The sequence below is a fragment of the Podarcis liolepis genome (genome assembly GCF_965112155.1).
Source record: "Podarcis liolepis genome assembly, chromosome: 10".
NCBI lineage: Eukaryota > Metazoa > Chordata > Lepidosauria > Squamata > Lacertidae > Podarcis > Podarcis liolepis.
Genome location: NC_139562.1, coordinates 33,765,167 through 33,782,391, shown reverse-complemented (window position 1 = coordinate 33,782,391; position 17,225 = coordinate 33,765,167). Strand labels below are relative to the sequence as shown.

Genomic DNA, 17,225 nt, shown 5'->3' with positions numbered 1-17,225 from the left:
TATATAGCTAGCCTCTACCTTTTAAACTCTAGAATCAGCACTGTTGCTAACTTCCTAATGATTTTCCCTTTAGGCAGAAGAGGTGAGGCTTACATTTGAGCTTCAAAGCTTTGATGGTGTTATAGGTTTGTGGGTGCCAGACTCCCCCCCCCCATTAATCCCTGGATCCAGCAAGTGTTAAAATCTAATCAAGCCAAGTTACCTTCCCATGAGGTGACAGCCTGGGTGATGAGCCATTAAGAGGGATTAAGGGGCTTGGTGCTAGACGGCTAATGGCTAGTGCCCCCTCCCTCAAGAGATAGAGTCAGAGTTTAGAGTAGATAATGTGTGTGATATAACCTAGAAGAAAAGCAACAAACTGGCCAGAGATCATGATGTTTGATTTCTGTTTGACTCCAAGGCAGCAGCTATGGGAGAAACAAGACCCTTTTGGGGTATTGATGCTGTGAACCCCTCCATTGTAGACTCAGGCTGTATAGATCTGAATATAAACCATATATCATAAAGACACCACAATCTCCACTGTGCCTCATTTCCAAAAGGAAACACAAACCCTGCGTAAGTGCCTGGAACCCCTGGAATCTTGCACTGCTCAGAAATTGGGCTGGCGTGCAACACTATCATCATGCCACTGTGGCCAGTGAGTGTGTTGTTCTGAGTTCATCACACTATACGCACAAACCGATGCTTTCAAGTAAAAATGCGGGCTCATAGAGATCACACTACACAAATCTAAGCAATACAAGTCAAAAGCAGCAGCAGCGTGTGGGGAAAAATGAGTTTCCCAATAGTAGGGGATGGTGAGTGGAGCTCAGATGAATTATGTTTATGAAGTAACATCCTCCATTCTGAATATCAAACAGTATAAATCACTTAATCCACCGACCTCACTATTAACTTGTCTTGGATTAAATGGGGGTAAAACTTCAGCCTAGAGTTTTTTACAGCCATTCCAAATGGGCTGAATGAATGCAGACAGGATAGTAAATAATCATTGCCACCATCACCTGGGGCTGTAAAACCGCAAGGCAGGAGTGGTGTGGAAAGCTACAAAAATGGTAGACCACACCTGGTCAGACCACACCTGGAGTACTGTGTCCAGTTCTGGGCACCACAATTCAAGAAGGACACTGACAAACTGGAACGTGTCCAGAGGAGGGCAACCAAAATGGTCAAAGGCCTGGAAACGATGCCTTATGAGGAACGGCTAAGGGAGCTGGGCATGTTTAGCCTGGAGAAGAGGAGGTTAAGGGGTGATATGATAGCCATGTTCAAATATATAAAAGGATGTCACATAGAGGAGGGAGAAAGGTTGTTTTCTGCTGCTCCAGAGAAGCGGACACGGAGCAATGGAGCCAAACTACAAGAAAGAAGATTCCACCTAAACATTAGGAAGAACTTCCTGACAGTAAGAGCTGTTCGACAGTGGAATTTGCTGCCAAGGAGTGTGGTGGAGTCTCCTACTTTGGAGGTCTTTAAGCAGAGGCTTGACAACCATATGTCAGGAGTGCTCTGATGGTGATTCCTGCTTGGCAGGGGGTTGGACTCGATGGCCCTTGTGGTCTTTTCCAACTCTATGATTCTATGATTCTATGAATCATTCTGCTACCTACAAATGTATGTCCTATAGTCACATGAGTATCAGGATCTCCATTAAGTTGTGGCAGCATAGCGGCTTCATATAGGGTGTTTTCCTGATTTGGGTATATATCGGTGTAAGGCAGGGTAGGGAGACACCATTGACATTTATTTTGAGAATCATGCAAGCTTCTATGTTCTGCTGTATGCATGTGGTAAAACAGATTCTTGAGCAGCGCTTGCAAATCATGGGGTGTATATAGAGTTCTCTAAAATAAAGCACACTCATGCAGATAGTATGTAATTTATGAAGCAGCTTTTAGAGGTAAGTTTTGTGACTTGGTGCCTAGATCTCGATGATAAGTCAGGCTGTGTATATATTGCCAATTTAAAACACAGCTAAGTCAATTTTCCCCCTCTCAGTTTGAATTGAAGATGGTTTTGGGGGGAAATGCATCAAAATGCAGAATTTTGTAAGCAGCAACAAGACAGATTCAGGATAGATATGGATTGTTGCCAACGCCATATGGACACCACCTCCTAAAGCAGTGGTGGGAGCGCCCTGGATGAAGGGCAAATGGGAGTGCATAAACAACCTTGGTTTCAAATGAAAATTCATCTTATCCTGCAGTCAAACACCACAAAAGACAACTGGACTGGATATTACAAAGAAGGCTGTTACTTTTCCTAACTAAAACTTGCCATCTAAATTGACCCATGAGGTATACAGCCATGTGTAAATGAAATTTCTGGAGCCAGGTTGAGCTTTATTAGAAGCTCAAGCTTCACTTGGGAGCCATGGTGGCTGGTCCATTGGGGCAAAAAGGGCATTGCCCCCTCAACCTTAGTCTGCTCTCAGGCAGCCTCCCATCTTCCTGCCTTCTTACTTAAAACTAGTCCAGGAGTTATTCCTGGCTATAAAGCTTCCTCCTCCATAGTCTCAGTTTTGACCTTGTAGAACTCAGCACAGAGGAAGGTGGTGACAAAACTAGAATTAGTTGACTTTGCCTGTCATTGGCTCTTGTTGTGCCTATCATTGGCTTCCCTGCCTTCTACCCTAAGAGTCCAATTGGGCACCAGCCACCTCTGCTTGGGAGACTTTGCCATACCTCAGCCATGTGACAATAATAAACGAGAGTGCTTTTCAGCTTGGACAGAGCAAGAAAAGGAAATTTCTGCAACTGATTTCACTAAGACTTTACTCATGAGGAATGAAAACGTGTGATAGGATATAAATACCATGCTTTTAATGTACTTTTATTAGAGCAACGGGAACTTTTATCAGAGCAACAGGAATCTAACAGCTACATTGATAAACCTGTAATTAAGAAAATGTCTACAGTGTTATCAAGCCCTTGCTTTTTATGGCTTCTGTGGTGTTACTGCCTATGGAACTCAGCAGGCTCCAAAGTTTTTTCCTGGCACAATGGGTAATTATTTTTGCAACTCTTTGGGTATCCTGCTTATGGTTATGGAATGTTTGGAAACATCCCTACACATCGTTTTGGATATTCATTATGTGGGAATGCAATTCAAAGCTTGTGATCGTTTTCATGGATGCGCAAGAGAGCCGTGGGAGCAGATTTGAACAATGAGTGAAACTTCAAAGACTTCTAGGATTGCATATGCAAGCACACAGACTCATAACCTATCCAAGATGAGATGAAAACATATAGGTAAGGGGTTTTTATGTATATATACAGGTAAATCCTAGATGGTACATAGAAAGAGAATTTTAGGGAGAAAAAGAACACAATATATTTTACACAAAAACATTTAGAACCATTCCAACTTCTTAGCTGATGAGCCAGTTGGATATATTTTTAACACCCTTTCTTGCAAAGTAAATGTAAGAAGAAAGTTGCTCAAAACTGACCCCACAAAGCCATCTGTTTTGTTAAATGTCAGAATTTTTGAAGAAGGAGTGGAAATAAGTATCACAGGTGATAGACTGTTTCAGAGCTCCTGTCAAAAGCAGGGATTCTGGTAGATTAGATGATTCCAAACTGTGCCAACTCGTGAAGCTCCAGGTGGCTGAAAGCTTCCCAAGGGCAAATCACTGTAATATCTGCAAGAAAGAGAGAAAAAGTTTATTATGCCTACATAGATCAAGATGGAAAAGCTCATTTAAGATGGCTTGGGGTGGAGGAAAATAGCACAGGGAATAACAGAGCAATGTTGCCTATCAATTACCTGTTCCAAGGCCCTCCATTCCCGGGATATCATCGCCAAAACTATGGAAAAAGCAACAGAAGAGAGTTTGAGTTGCAGCCATATGTTTGTGTATTTATGAATAGATATATTTTTCCTAACCAAAGAGAACATGCAAGGGAACAGCTGATTTTGTGTGTGTTTTCTGCTGCAAGATCAAGTTGTACTGGATATTGTCTCCCCCATTAGTAAGCTCCTGCATTTGGCTTGGTCTTGTTTGGCTTGGTCTTGTTACTATGTACAAACAGATGGGACAAATGTCTTTAAATATGATCAATTTGTTCCTTACAAAGAGGCACCAAAAAACCTGCAATTTTCAGAGTGTTTTGAGCCTCTCACTCATGCCACTCATGCTGATTCCAATGTTGGCTTGCCACGCAGGGGCATCTATTCACACAGAACAGAACCAAGTCAAACCAAAATAGAGAAACAATATCCTAGGAAATATGAGTGAGAACATGCTTGTATCGTTGCTCTCTGAGCATATAGTCAAAGAGCATCTGCTCATCAGCAGGCTATCAAATCTAAGCTAAACAATCTCATCATGCTGTCTCATAAGAAAGCCAAAGCCAAGAACAGGAAGTGTATCCTGGCTTAGATACATCTGGAGAGCCACGGATTCGCCATCCCACCATAAAATAGACTGCATTTAACTAGCAAGATAGATTCCGAAACCAGAGAGCCACAACATATGAAAAGTATATCAGTGAGTAATCTAAGGCCATATAATGGAATCGACTGTAATGTTGCTGTATGCCCAGGACTCCTCCCCATTGGTCCAGCACCTTAACATCAATATCACCCCAGTCCATTACTCATTTATTTTCTGTTGTAAAATACCCTGATAGGACCCATCAGCAAAGGTCCTATAGTATAAACCATATCAAGCTATCCCCATAAGGCCTTTCCTCTGTCCTCTGTCTCCTTGCGTGATCTAACCAAGACAAGACCATTACAAACAACTACAGAGCCCAGCTCCATTTATAATGCAGCCCTACATACGTTTATTCATAGGTAAGTACCACTGTGTTCGATGGGGCTTATTCCCCAATATTTATGTTTAGGACTATAGCATTATGCAGGTTAAGTCAAGATACCTGCCACACCTCAGTCTATGGCCTGAAGCACAACATACTGTACCATCATTCATTTACATCGGGAATGGGAAAAGTGTGACCCTCCAGTAAGCTGTTGTACTACAACTCCCATCACCCTTGACCTTGGGTAAGGGCTGATGGGAGTTGTAGTTCAGGAACACCAGGAAGGACAAAGGTTCCTCAGCTTTTATGCACATGATGCGTTATTCAGAATGAGAAAAGAGGCCGCTGTCCCAAGGGGCTTACAGTCTAGATATCAACGCAAGGGAAACAACCAAGGAAGGAAGAGGGAAATGGAGGCAGCGGTAAAAGAGGAATAAATAAGGCCTGCCCCCTGCCCAGTTACACGTATGTAGTTACAGTAGGGGTGATGCCCTAATACAGTAGTTGCAGTTTGGTAATGCAGAATCTTAAAAGCACATTTGGGAGCGAATGAAGCCTTTGGCTTCTGAATTGCTACTCTTACCCTTTTACTCCTTTTTTGGGGGGCTTGCTCTTGAACTGCCGTGTCTGCCGTTGCTTGAACTTGGGAGGCCCCTTGCGAGGCGTGGTAGGTCCAGTTGTCTCTGAAGCATTGAGGGTGGAAGGCGCTGCTGCGTTCTCAGTCATTCTTCACCTCCTGTCAGGCACTCTGCTGCTTCAGATCTCTGGAACACAAATAAACACAGTTAATGAAAAAAAGGGGAGTACTTACAATTTACAACCCTTGTTGCCATTTGAGTTGGAAAACCTCGACCCCTACTTTAAAGCGGAAGGAGCCCTGCCCTCAATTCAGTCTGCTTATGCTGTCTACATCCATATAACTCTCTCTCTTTCCAGAGCTACAGTGTTTTTCAAAATCACAGCAAAACCTATGCATCTGAGCTCATGTAAAGTGGCTGGGATTTAAGCTGGTAGAGCAGCATTAGCTAGCCTTTTTTTTTGGCAACAGGCAGGAATTCAACAGGGACAGCTGGTTGCACAGATGTAGCCATGGGAAAGGTTTCAAAAGCTACATGTTTGTGCATCATGAACCTTTTAAAGGCACAGGCAACCCTGCCATAAAGTAAGTGTGTGTGCTGGAGGCGGGGAAGAGAGAGAGAGATCATGTGCAGGAGACATTCCTACTTCTAGGTGCTCTCTCCCATCCTCACTGGTTTGAAAAATAAAAATGAATACTCCAGTTTGCCTTCACTCAGCTCAGCTGTTCATTGGCCAATAAGCACAAACTGCTACTTAAAAAATAATAATAATGGAGCAATTTATACAGTGGGATCTGGCCCTTCCATTTTTGCTCATCAGGCAACAATGGAGGTATGTTTGTATACTACACAAATTGCCCCCCCCCCCATGACTCCGTGTTCAGTAAATTATTATGAGATTTGAGCTGATATTGAAGTTTGGCATTAAGACCATTGTTGTTAACTGATCAGGGACTGGTTGGCTGGAGGGTGGGCGGGAATGTCGGTGTGATGTGCAGGAGAAGATTTCCATAGCACAGAGAAAAACCTTACACCTGCCCATTCAGCTGCATTAATAGTGGCCAGCTGAAAGATTAGGAGCCATCATTTGTGGGGGGGAAACATGGCTCAGTGATAAAACATACAGTTTGCATGCAGACGATCCCATGTTTAATATCCGGTAAAAGAAGCAGCAGCTGATAATAAGTGATGTGAAAACCCCTACTTGAGATCCTGGAGACCTGTTGCCACGCAGAGAAAACAATATAGGGGTAGATGGGCAAATAATATGACTTGATAGAAGACAATTGCTTATGTTCCTCCCTTAAGTATTTACTTTTGTGCCTAGCACTTGCAGTTAAAGGTAAAGGGACCCCTGACCATTAGGTCCAGTCGCGGACGACTCTGGGGTTGCAGCACTCATCTTGCTTTATTGGCTGAGGGAGCCGGCGTACAGCTTCCAGGTCATGTGGCCAGCATGACTAAGCCACTTCTGGCAAACCAGAGCAACGCATGGAAATGCTGTTCACCTTCCCGCCAGAGCGGTACCTATTTATCTACTTGCACTTTGACGTGCTTTTGAACTGCTAGGTTGGCAGGAGCTGGGACTGAGCAACGGGAGCTCACCCCGTTGCGGGGATTTAAACCGCCAACCTTCTGATCGGCAAAGTCCTAGGCTCTGTGGTTTAACCCACAGCGCCACCCACGTCCCAACAGCACTTGCAGTTACAGCAGCCCAAATGCTTGATGCTTTTTGCCATACTGATTGCTAGAAGTATGCTCTAGTTCCTACATAGCAGGGAAGGGGAACCTCTCAGCCTCTTGATGTTGTTAAGACTCCAACTTCCATCAGCACCAGCCAGGATAGTCAAAGGTCAGCAACGATGGAAGTTGTATGTGTGTGTGTGTGTGTGTGTTTGCCTGTGTATATCCAATCTCTAAGCCAGGGCAGATCTACTATGAAACTAATAAAGATTAAACTTCAGGGCCCCTGAACCCAGAGGGGCCCCAGAAGCAGCTTTAGTCCACATTGATTAAAATGTTGGGGTCTAATACACCTAATTTGAGTCACACGACTCAGATTTTTTGTTGTACAGTATATATTTCAACAATCCCGAAGTTTTAGAGTCAGTACCACAGATGTTGTAAAAGTGTGGTGATCTGTCACGAAACAACCCATTTGAAGAAGATAGCCGTGGTTAGCCAGACCTCATTGCTGGTTGCGAAGGGGCCCCCATGACAGTTCAACCTCCAGGGCCCCCAAAATGTAGGTCTGCCACTGTTCTAAGCTCACGCAAGGCAGCCTGGTGAACATACTGCTGAAATAGGATTTGGACCTCCATATGCTAGACTGAAGCTAAAGTCTTCAACTTTTTCAACCCAGAACCCCCTTATCCCATTCTTCTGCCTGCTCCTTTCTGAGAAGTAGTGTGATCAAAAACGGGGCAAAAAAGGGCAGGGCTTCTGAACTTCTGAAAGAAAGCGGGAATTTTGCAATGGGCAGCTTTTCACGCAAGGGTGATTAAGGTTCCACTGCTGACATTTCATCTTCCATACATCTCCTAAGGGAGAAGGAGTGCTTCACATCTGGTCCCTTCATCCAATCTTTCATATTTTCTTTAAAAATCCTAAACAAGACAAAAAATGGCTAAGGTGCTGTCCGCTTATGACTCCCTATCCATTGGTTGTGAACCAATGTACCAGTTTTGACTAAAAGGACTTTCTGTTGGCTGAAGTAACAGGTCCACTGCTTTGTCATCTGTGGCTTTTGTCTCAACACAATGGAGGCAGAAGGAATTCAGTTTGAACCAACACTTCCTGAAACAATATGCAAACTAAAATGCAGCTGTCCTTCGACATTCTCACTTCTCCTAATTTCTCAGTGCAATTTCTCCAACCAAATAACGTGTACAAAGCTGCATATATTTGGGAAATGGTTTGCAAAAAAATATGCATAACAGACAAAACTGCATAACAAACTGTCTTATTTTGAGAGAAAAGCACACTGAAATGCTGATGGCTATTCATGAGGCAAAATAAATAAATAACTGCATACACTATAAACCAGGCACCCCCAAACTCGGCCCTCCAGATGTTTTGGGACTACAATTCCTATCATCCCTGGCCACTGGTCCTGTTAGCTAGGCATGATGGGAGTTGTAGTCCCAAAACATCTGGAGGGCCGAGTTTGGGGATGCCTGCTGTAAACGGATGGAGAAATGCGGAAAACAGAACTTAAGTTAGGAAAATTGGGAAGCTTGAGGTTAAAAAACCTGAGAGATTTTGTCCACCCTAGCTCACACACTGCCAAAACCAAAAACCAGTTATTGGGTGCTTACATTGCCCATTGGGCCAAAGCTACCTTCCCAGTCAAAATGGCCTCTATGCTTAAGTGCCAAAGGGAAAGGTTTTGTCCTTTCTTCTTTCTCCCTCACACACATGTGAAGTCACATGTTTCTCCCTTCTGCTCCGCATAAGCATTATGCAACTCCCATTCTAGACTTCTCTCATGGCTTGTTCTCAAGCTGATCCCTGATGTCAGAGGACAAAATTAGCCCAGACATAAGAGCTGGTGCTTAATCTCTTTATTTCAGAGCACCATACTGTATCTCCTTGGTGCAGCCTGCTAATATCTCCTCATATCTCTCTCCACAGCAGTGGGATATTTTTATGTCTCTAGCCTATAAAAACATGCAGGTAGAATTTTCACACAAAAAACAACTATTACCTGAAGAACAAAGAGCAGGGTACTGCTTGCCCTCGAAAACATTTCTGAAATGGTGGCTAAGACTTTTTATTCCAACAATGTACTGTATGTAAAAGGCTGGGATCTGCTCTTGAAATGAAGAACGAGACAGAATTTCTTAACAAATGTATTATGGTTCGTTTTTGCTAATAATTATATGCAGCTTGTTTATGAGATTCCAAAGACGCTTCAGCAATCGCATTGCTCAAGAGGAGCAACTTGTAAGAACTTCATAAACGAACAATCTGCTTCTTTTCATGCCACTTTAATGTATGTTGTATAGTCGATAAATATTTAACATTGGAAGATTTGTAGTTGCTCGTGGTTCTGCCAAATGCTGTGATCAGACCAAAGTGAGAAATCTGCAAATAATTTCAGTTCATGTCTTCTATCACCATAGACCTGCAAGCCATATTAGGAGTTACATTATGCATTTGGACATAGCTAATGACTAGCTGCCCACTCCTAAGTATGTTTACTTGGGAGTCAGTCCAATTCAGTTCAATGGGACTCACTCTTACTCTGGAGTAAGCTCCTCAGAACTGATGGTGATTTTCTGCGTGGGATTGCTCTGCTAGCTGTAGTACATTAAACCAACTGGCATGTTTTCCAGTAAGCTCCTAGACTTTCTTCATGCTGTGTTTGAGTTAGGAAAAATGCTTTATTTCCATTTTTTGAAAGCTAGGAAGTTCAAGAGGAAAGTCTAAACATTTTGATCAAGGAAATTTGGGGCACAGCCAAATCCCATTCTGGGATCAGATTCTTTGCTGAAGCCAATGGACCTCTGCCAGTTTGCATTAGCACGAACAGACCTGTAGCATCTTAAGGACATTTGTGTGTGTTATTTAAAGAAGTGACAAAGGATGGGGGGGGGGGGGAGAACCACTCTGTTCTTAGGGTTTTCATGCTGTATACTGATTCTGCTGCTTTCAGAGATTGCATATGCCCAAACTACATCCATGGTTACAAATTACATACTTTAACAGTCATTGTGGTAAACAATTCCAGCAAGAGGAACATTTGGCTGGAAAACCTATTTAAATAAACAGCTGACAGGATGCTCTTGAGAAGCCTGGATTGAGTTTCATTGAAAATGTGGGGTGTACCTCTGAGCGAACAAAACATCAGGAAATTTTCAGGGAAAGAGACTTGAACCCACAAATTTAGAAAGGCATTAAGATGCACACAGCAAGACCATGTCCATGTATGTATGTACACACTGCATATACAGCATATAAGATCCCCAAAGAACCCTGGAAGATGTAGCTTGTTAAGGGAGCTGGGGATTGTAGTCTTGTGAGGTATAGAGCATAATGCAATGGGGAAGGGCTGGAGCTTAGTGGCAGGGCACCTGCTCTGCATGCAGAAGGTCCCAGGTTCAATCCCCAGCATCTATAGGGCTCGGAGAGAGCTCTGTCTGGGATGCAAGAGCCCCCCTGCCATTCCGTAAGTAGATGGCTCTGAGCTAGCTGGACCAATGATCTGACTTGTTAGGAGGGAGCTTCCTAGGTTCCCAATGCTATTTCCAAACAGATTGTCCCCAGTTTCTCTGCTTCTCCTTTTAGAAAGCAAAGGGGAAGGAAGGGGAAGGAAGGTACCACCTGAAGGATTCATAAAATGTTGCTTCCATTTCAGAGCAAGGGTACTGTAGCTGACAAAGAGATGTGCTGCCTGTAGTCAAGGGGAGTTACTGTAAACTGAGTTCTCACCCGGCTCAATATTAAAAGGAATAGAGAGAAAGGGGATCTAGCAGTGGCCACAAATGATCCTTCCTATTTCTTCACCACCACCCTGTCATCAATGCATGCATCTCATCTAGTCAGGAAAAAAAATACAATGGTCCACTTCTTTTACCTGCTGTCAGTAACAGACCAGCGGGGAAAAGGGGCTAGCAATCCTTTCCCACCAACGGCAGAAATGCCCCACTCTGTTCTCCACCAATGCCCTTCAGAGCTACTGAGTAAGTTTCTCTGTAGAATTCATCAAGATGGGTAGCACACAACGTTACAGCCGATTTCTTCATCCCAAGCCACTGATCCTGGTCTTCCAACATCACTGTCTTGTATCAGGTGCCCGCGACTGAACCCCTCAATTCACGTTTCAACTTTTGGATTGATGCCTTTCAAGGACTCCTTTAAATCCCTTGGGAACTTACCTCTCAGATAATGTAAGACAGCAATTCCGCCACTAATATTGCCTGTTGTTATTGGAAAAACAGTCCTGGGATGAGCGAAGCAGTGCAGGCGTCAGCAGTGAAATATGCCTTGAAAAGTGCTGTGCAATTGTGTGTCCTTTTTTCCTTCAACCTTCATTTCTCTCCCTACTTCAACGTCAAACTCGGCGCTTTCTAATTGGCTCTGACAGGTCCCTATTTCAGTCGAAGAGTTAATCCATTGTGTAAAGACGTTGCGTATGTCGTCAGATGGTTAATTTTACCTAATGCAATCTTGTCCATGGTAATGCTCTTATCCTGATGCTGTCAGATGGCAACCCACCTCCGGGTTAGTATCCAGGTTAATCTTCCCCCTCCTCCCTTTGTGAACATCTTGTAGGAGGGCTTGTGCACAAATGGCAAATTGCTTCTTCCTAATCCCTCCCTTTCACGGCATTTATCTCTGATCCTTTAGGAAAGGCAAAATAGATTCTCCGGCTGATGTTCTTTACAGCAGGGCCAGATACAAAACTCTACGTGGGCTGCTCTGATCCTTTTTGATTTATCACCCTGGAAACATCTCATATCCCAGCTCCATGCCTGGCAAGAATATCACACGCTGGGCCATGGGAAGACCAAGTTTGTGTGTGCTGTGGTTGTCCTCAGAATGGTAGGCTGTGTACCCATCACTGCCTTAGAACACAGCTAAGCCATTCTTTTTCTCAATTCAGATTGAAGCTGGTTTGGGGATAAGCACATAAAAATGCAGCGTTCCACAAGAAACGACAGGATCAATATGAGATAAATATAGATTGTGGCTAACGTCGGGTGAACACAGCTTCCTAAGCTAGCAGTGGGGGTGCAATGGATGCAGAGTAAATAGGAAGCCTGTACACACTAGTAGTCAGGAGCTCCAGTCTCCAAAATAAGCCATTCATAAATATTGCACCCGTGATATCACTCTAGCCATTTGCTACCTAGAATCTTCTTAATCTAGATTCAGACATAATTATGGTTGTATTGAGAAGTCATGCTATTCCAGTTTGGTTTTTGTGGGAGACTGATTGCCCAAAATCAGTTAATTCCAATATCTGCTGATGACTAGATATTTTATTCTTCTCAAGCCAAAGGAGAAATGCTTTAAAAGGGGGGATGACATGCCCACACCCTACACTATATACACACACTCTCTCTTTCTCTCTCTCTCTCTCTCTCTCTCTAAATGTCTAAATGCAATCACCATACATTTTCACTACACATCTTTTCCCAGCCACTAGCTCGCTGATAATAAGAATGGACAGGCAGCAGACATCATATTGTGAAGGAAGGAATGGTGGCGGCTCCTTGTAATTGGTTGAACATTTTATGAATCAGGTGAAACCCTGCTCCAACAGATGTCAATGGCAGAACACCCACTGGTTTTAATAAAGCCCCACTTAAGCCTTTGCCATCCTTCCATCTTCCTGATACAATCTCAAGGCATCAACATTTTAAAGTCCTTCAAAGACCACATGGGACACCCACCATGCACCCTTGATAAATCAGCTCTTTAATTACATTCTTCCAACCACTTCAGAAAATTCTGCAAGCCAACTCAGCTAAGAATAGAGTCCCATGAAGTTTGCAACTGCCAATGGGTAAGCCAAAACGCTACTAAGAAAAATACTACGGTAAAAGTGACTAGCAAAATAAAACTTGCCTGGATGTCCAACTGACTACCTATTTACACTGAGTCCAATGAAAGATTTATTGCATTCATCTTGAAAAAGTCACATGATCATAAGGCAAATTATATAACCTTTACTGCTGGTGTTAAGAGTCCTTCAGATTAAAAAAAGATCAAAGAAAAGGGAAGTTTAAACAAGTCCTCCTGGGTTTCAATCCATGCTTTTTTTCTAATTTCAAAGCACAGTCCACAAGAACTCCTTTCTCTCTTTCCTGCTTCACTGTCTACAAGTTGCAGATTTTTTTTAAAAAATGAAAACTTACAGTGTTGTGAGCTCCTCTTGGAAACCATGAAGTTATTTCCCAACCCGCTTGATGAGAAAAATCTCTCTGAAAGGCAAAGCACCCTCCAGAAATACTCCAGGGTGTCCTAATCCACCAGGTGACTTCACTGTCAAATGGCACCAATGACAATGTGTCATGTCTCAGAGGAGGAGGAGTGGACATGTTTCTGAGAGTGTTGATCCCAGATTTACTTTAGAGTGCATTTTGGGGGAGCTGTATTAGAATACAACAAGCATGAGAAGACATTCCTTGGAGGAAGGGGATGAGATTGTCTGGCACTGACTGGACATTTCTCACCTACCCTGAAATTCTCACTTTATCTGAAAAAAGAAAAGGGGGAGTCAGATACATAGGGGGAGGCTCTCACACAGATGCAGAAGCTGTTGTATGAAATTAAAGCTTTTTCAACAGTGTCAGAATAGGGGAAGCCCTGGGCCAAATGATTAGGAACAAAACAACAAAAGGGGTACTTTTCAAATGATTAGGAACAAAACAGCAAAAGGGGTACACCACATTGTTAAGATCCTTTAGAGAGGCTCACACTTCTCCTGTTTGATAGTATTCATTGTACATTTTCTGTCTAATATCTTCCAGTTACATAATACATGTGGCTCCAAGTCTGAGGAATGTGCCTGTGTACTTGGCAGCAGTAACTACAATAATTACCATAGTTTCCAGTTTGTTTCTGGGCCCAGTTCAAGGTGCTCATATTGGTGTTTAAAGCCTTACACAACTTAGGTCCTGAATATCTGAAAGACCACTTCCATCACTACAGATGCTCTCAGGTGTTAAGATCACGAGAGAAGTGTTTCACCACCCTCAGAAGTGCAGATTATGACATTTTAGGAGAGGGCTTTTCTACGTCCAAGCACACTGGTCCGGTAACCCAGGTGAAGGTTCTGCAATAGCAAAAATGATGACAAAACAATAATCTGGGATTAAAATTGGCCACAACTTCATTGATTACAGAGGTAGTAGATATTGGCATAGGCATTGGGTATGCATCCTAAATCAACCTGCCTGCTTGCTGATTGATTACTCCTTCAGGGTTGATCCTGGGTGCAGGGATCTCCCCTTGACGTAGATCAAATGGGGTGATCCCACCAGAATGCCAGCAGGGTGTTCTATGGCCCAATGGGCCCAGTCTGTAGTGGTAGGCCTTGATTTGTGGAATTCCCCACAGAGGTATATGAAGTAGGCTTGCCTATGACCACCTTGACAGCATCACGAGTACAAATCATGATGAGTGCACAACGATAAGGATATCTGAAGGGGCTCCAACAGCTACATTTCTATGTGTGTCCCCCCATGTCCTTTTTATTGCACATTCATGATTATTTCTGCTCATGATGCTATTGGGGTGGTCGCATACAATCCCACTTTCAATACTGCTTGCACCTGAAAACGTTTGGGAGCAGTCACACTGCTTCATTCCCAATCAGTGCATATTCTGTAACTTCCTGCTGAAGCCCTGTAACTTTTTATACCACAAACGTTCTGGGTTTCTTTTATCCTCCTTTTGTTGCGCTGTAGCCCCACTAGACAGCATTAACGTGGTAGTGTTGTGGAATCACCACAGAACAACTAATGATGCAGAAGAAACCCACGACTAATGCACTATAATTGTGGGCTCATCCAGACTTCTGCTTGTCCCACCACTTTCCCCCATGAAAATCTTTACTGCTGAATAGCAGCAAACATCAATAGGGTTTTCTGCAGATTGATGCTTGCTCCGATTCAGCACTAAAGAGTGTGGAAAGCGGAGGGGCAAACAGAAAATCACTCAAACCTGTGCATAGAAAGCTTTCTAGGCATAAGACAAGTGGAAGTGTAGACAGTCAATAACAGGTTGCAGAATACACCCGTGATAAAACAGCAGTCTGCCCCCCCCCCTTGTGTTAGGTTGCTATTAAAGGCACATGAGCAGGACACATTTTTTTTTTAAAAGACAATTCTAGAGAAAAGAGACTGTAGTTTGTGAGGCCATGTGCCTTCCTTTTGTGTGTGGAATGCCAATACACACACACACACACACACACACACACACACATCCCTCAGGGATGAAATCTCCTCCACACAGTGCCTGGGACCTTGAGATTATTCATGTTGCACATGACACAATAAGTGTTGGCTGCAGCCAGCTGGAGGAATCATGCACAGATTCAGTAGCAGGCTTGTTGCATCTGCCGCCACCGCCGCCACTCCACCCACATGTCTGCTCACCTCTGAGTTTCCATCTGTCTCGGCAGCCACACAAAGGGTTGCTTCTTGCCACTGTCCCCCCTTATGCGGTACTTGCTCTCTCCTCTCTTTTTAACATGCCTCACGGCTTATGGCCTCTTTTACCATTTCCTTATTTCTTTATGAGATTCCTTACCCACCTTTTCACCGCAAGGCTGGCTACAACAACAGAACACACAAATATAAAGACCGACGTAACAGTTACAGTTTTAAAAACAAGTTTAAACTGTTCCAGCCGGAACAGAACAAATTGAGCAATAGAGGCGAGTCCCACAAAACATCCTGTCTTAACTGCCAAAGGGCAGAGTGAAGAGATGGATTTTCATTTGTTTTTCTCCCCACCCCCGACGTCTTGTGATCGATTATGCAAAGCGGGGCTTACCTGCCCCCCAATATTTTATTCAAGTTGGCACCCTTGGTGGGTGTTGTGTTTTGGCGAGTGTATGCTATAACATATAACTGATACAATAATTGTGCTTTATGGGTAGATTTATACTGGATGGCCCACACACTATTCTGCTTTATTAGTTGTTCTGCAATGCTTCCCCAATGTTATTGAATTATTGGCATCAGGTGGGGGGCCCTCTTGCACTATAGTATAACAAAAGTCGGACAACATGAATCCAGGAGCATTTGTGGCATAAAAAGTTACAAGATTTCAGCAGGAAGTTACAGGGCATGAACCAATTGGAAATGATGCGGTATGCCCACACCTTGAAACTTTTGCAGTTGCAAACAGTATGGAAAGTGGATTTGCATATAACCTCCCTGATAAAATCATGAGTGCAACTAACCATGAATGTGCAATAAAAGGGACAGCTGGTCTTCTACTCACAACCCCCTATTGAGTCTCATTCTTCTACCTAGCTAAGGACCAAACTAGGCAAGATCCCATATGTAGAATGCCCCTGAAAATGGTAGTTGGGTATCTCATTTCCCTCCTCCAACCCTTCATAAGCAAGGTCAGCCATTGCAGGGTTGGTTCACCCATGAGGCAAGGTAAGACAATCTCTAAAAGCAGCAGAATTGACAGAGGCAGCATACGCAACCTCCAAGGAATGCTTCTCCTGCTGCTGCCGCCACTGCCACACATTCCTTGAAAGCCAGATCTGCGTTCTCCTCAGCAACACCCCAACTCCCAATGCTGCCTCTGCAGCTGCCTCTCAGTGAACAGGGGATGCTGCTGGTCTCCTCCCACCCCGAGGAGGAAATGGCAGGGGCTGTCCTCTGGGGTCTTCTAGGCTCTACTTGCATGGGACACAGGTGGCGCTGTGGTCTAAACCACTGAGCCTCTTGGGCTTGCTGATCAGAAGGTTGACGGTTTGAATCCCCGGGATGGAGCAATTGCTCTGTCCCAGCTCCTGCCAACCTAGCAGTTCGAAAGCACACCAGTGCAAGTAGATAAATAGGTACCGCTGTGGTGGGAAGGTAAACGGCATTTCCGTGCGCTCTGGCTTCAGTCACAGTGTTCCGTTGAGCCAGAAGTGGTTTAGTCATGCTGGCCACATGACCCGGAAAGTTGTCTGTGGACAAACACCAGTTCCCTTGGCCTGAAAGAGAGATGAGTGCCACAACCCCATAGTCACCTCTAAGTGGACTTACCATCCAGGGGTCATTTACCTTTTACCTAGGCTCTGCACCCAGCATGATTCAGAGTGGGTCCCTTTCCCTCTCACAATGGCCTTTGATTCCCATTCCAACCTTTTAGGAAAGTTGATTTGATTGCCCCCTTGCTCCTGATGTAGCTCTTC

The 17,225-nt window shown here is 43.8% G+C and overlaps 1 protein-coding gene across 10 annotated transcripts; it reads right to left on the bottom strand.

Annotated features, from left to right (window-relative positions):
* Nucleotides 1-1,598: 1,598 nt before the first annotated feature.
* Nucleotides 1,599-15,728, bottom strand: PDE6H (phosphodiesterase 6H). 10 transcript variants are annotated; one of them, XM_083462833.1, is made up of 6 exons: nucleotides 15,457-15,728; nucleotides 13,969-14,132; nucleotides 13,535-13,555; nucleotides 5,353-5,533; nucleotides 3,772-3,812; nucleotides 1,599-3,646 (listed from the first exon to the last, which is right to left on the bottom strand). In XM_083462833.1, exons 4-6 carry the CDS (start codon nucleotides 5,493-5,495, stop codon nucleotides 3,570-3,572), a joined length of 261 nt encoding a protein of 86 aa, XP_083318959.1. In that variant the 5' UTR covers nucleotides 5,496-5,533; nucleotides 13,535-13,555; nucleotides 13,969-14,132; nucleotides 15,457-15,728; the 3' UTR covers nucleotides 1,599-3,569. The 10 variants fall into 10 exon arrangements, 9 of the variants coding, with proteins under 9 accessions (XP_083318959.1, XP_083318960.1, XP_083318956.1 ...); XR_014516468.1 differs by lacking the exons at nucleotides 13,535-13,555; nucleotides 13,969-14,132; nucleotides 15,457-15,728 and adding an exon at nucleotides 13,213-13,501 and having other exon boundaries at nucleotides 1,599-2,174; nucleotides 2,231-3,646; XM_083462834.1 differs by lacking the exon at nucleotides 13,969-14,132 and having other exon boundaries at nucleotides 13,535-13,553.
* Nucleotides 15,729-17,225: the final 1,497 nt, after the last annotated feature.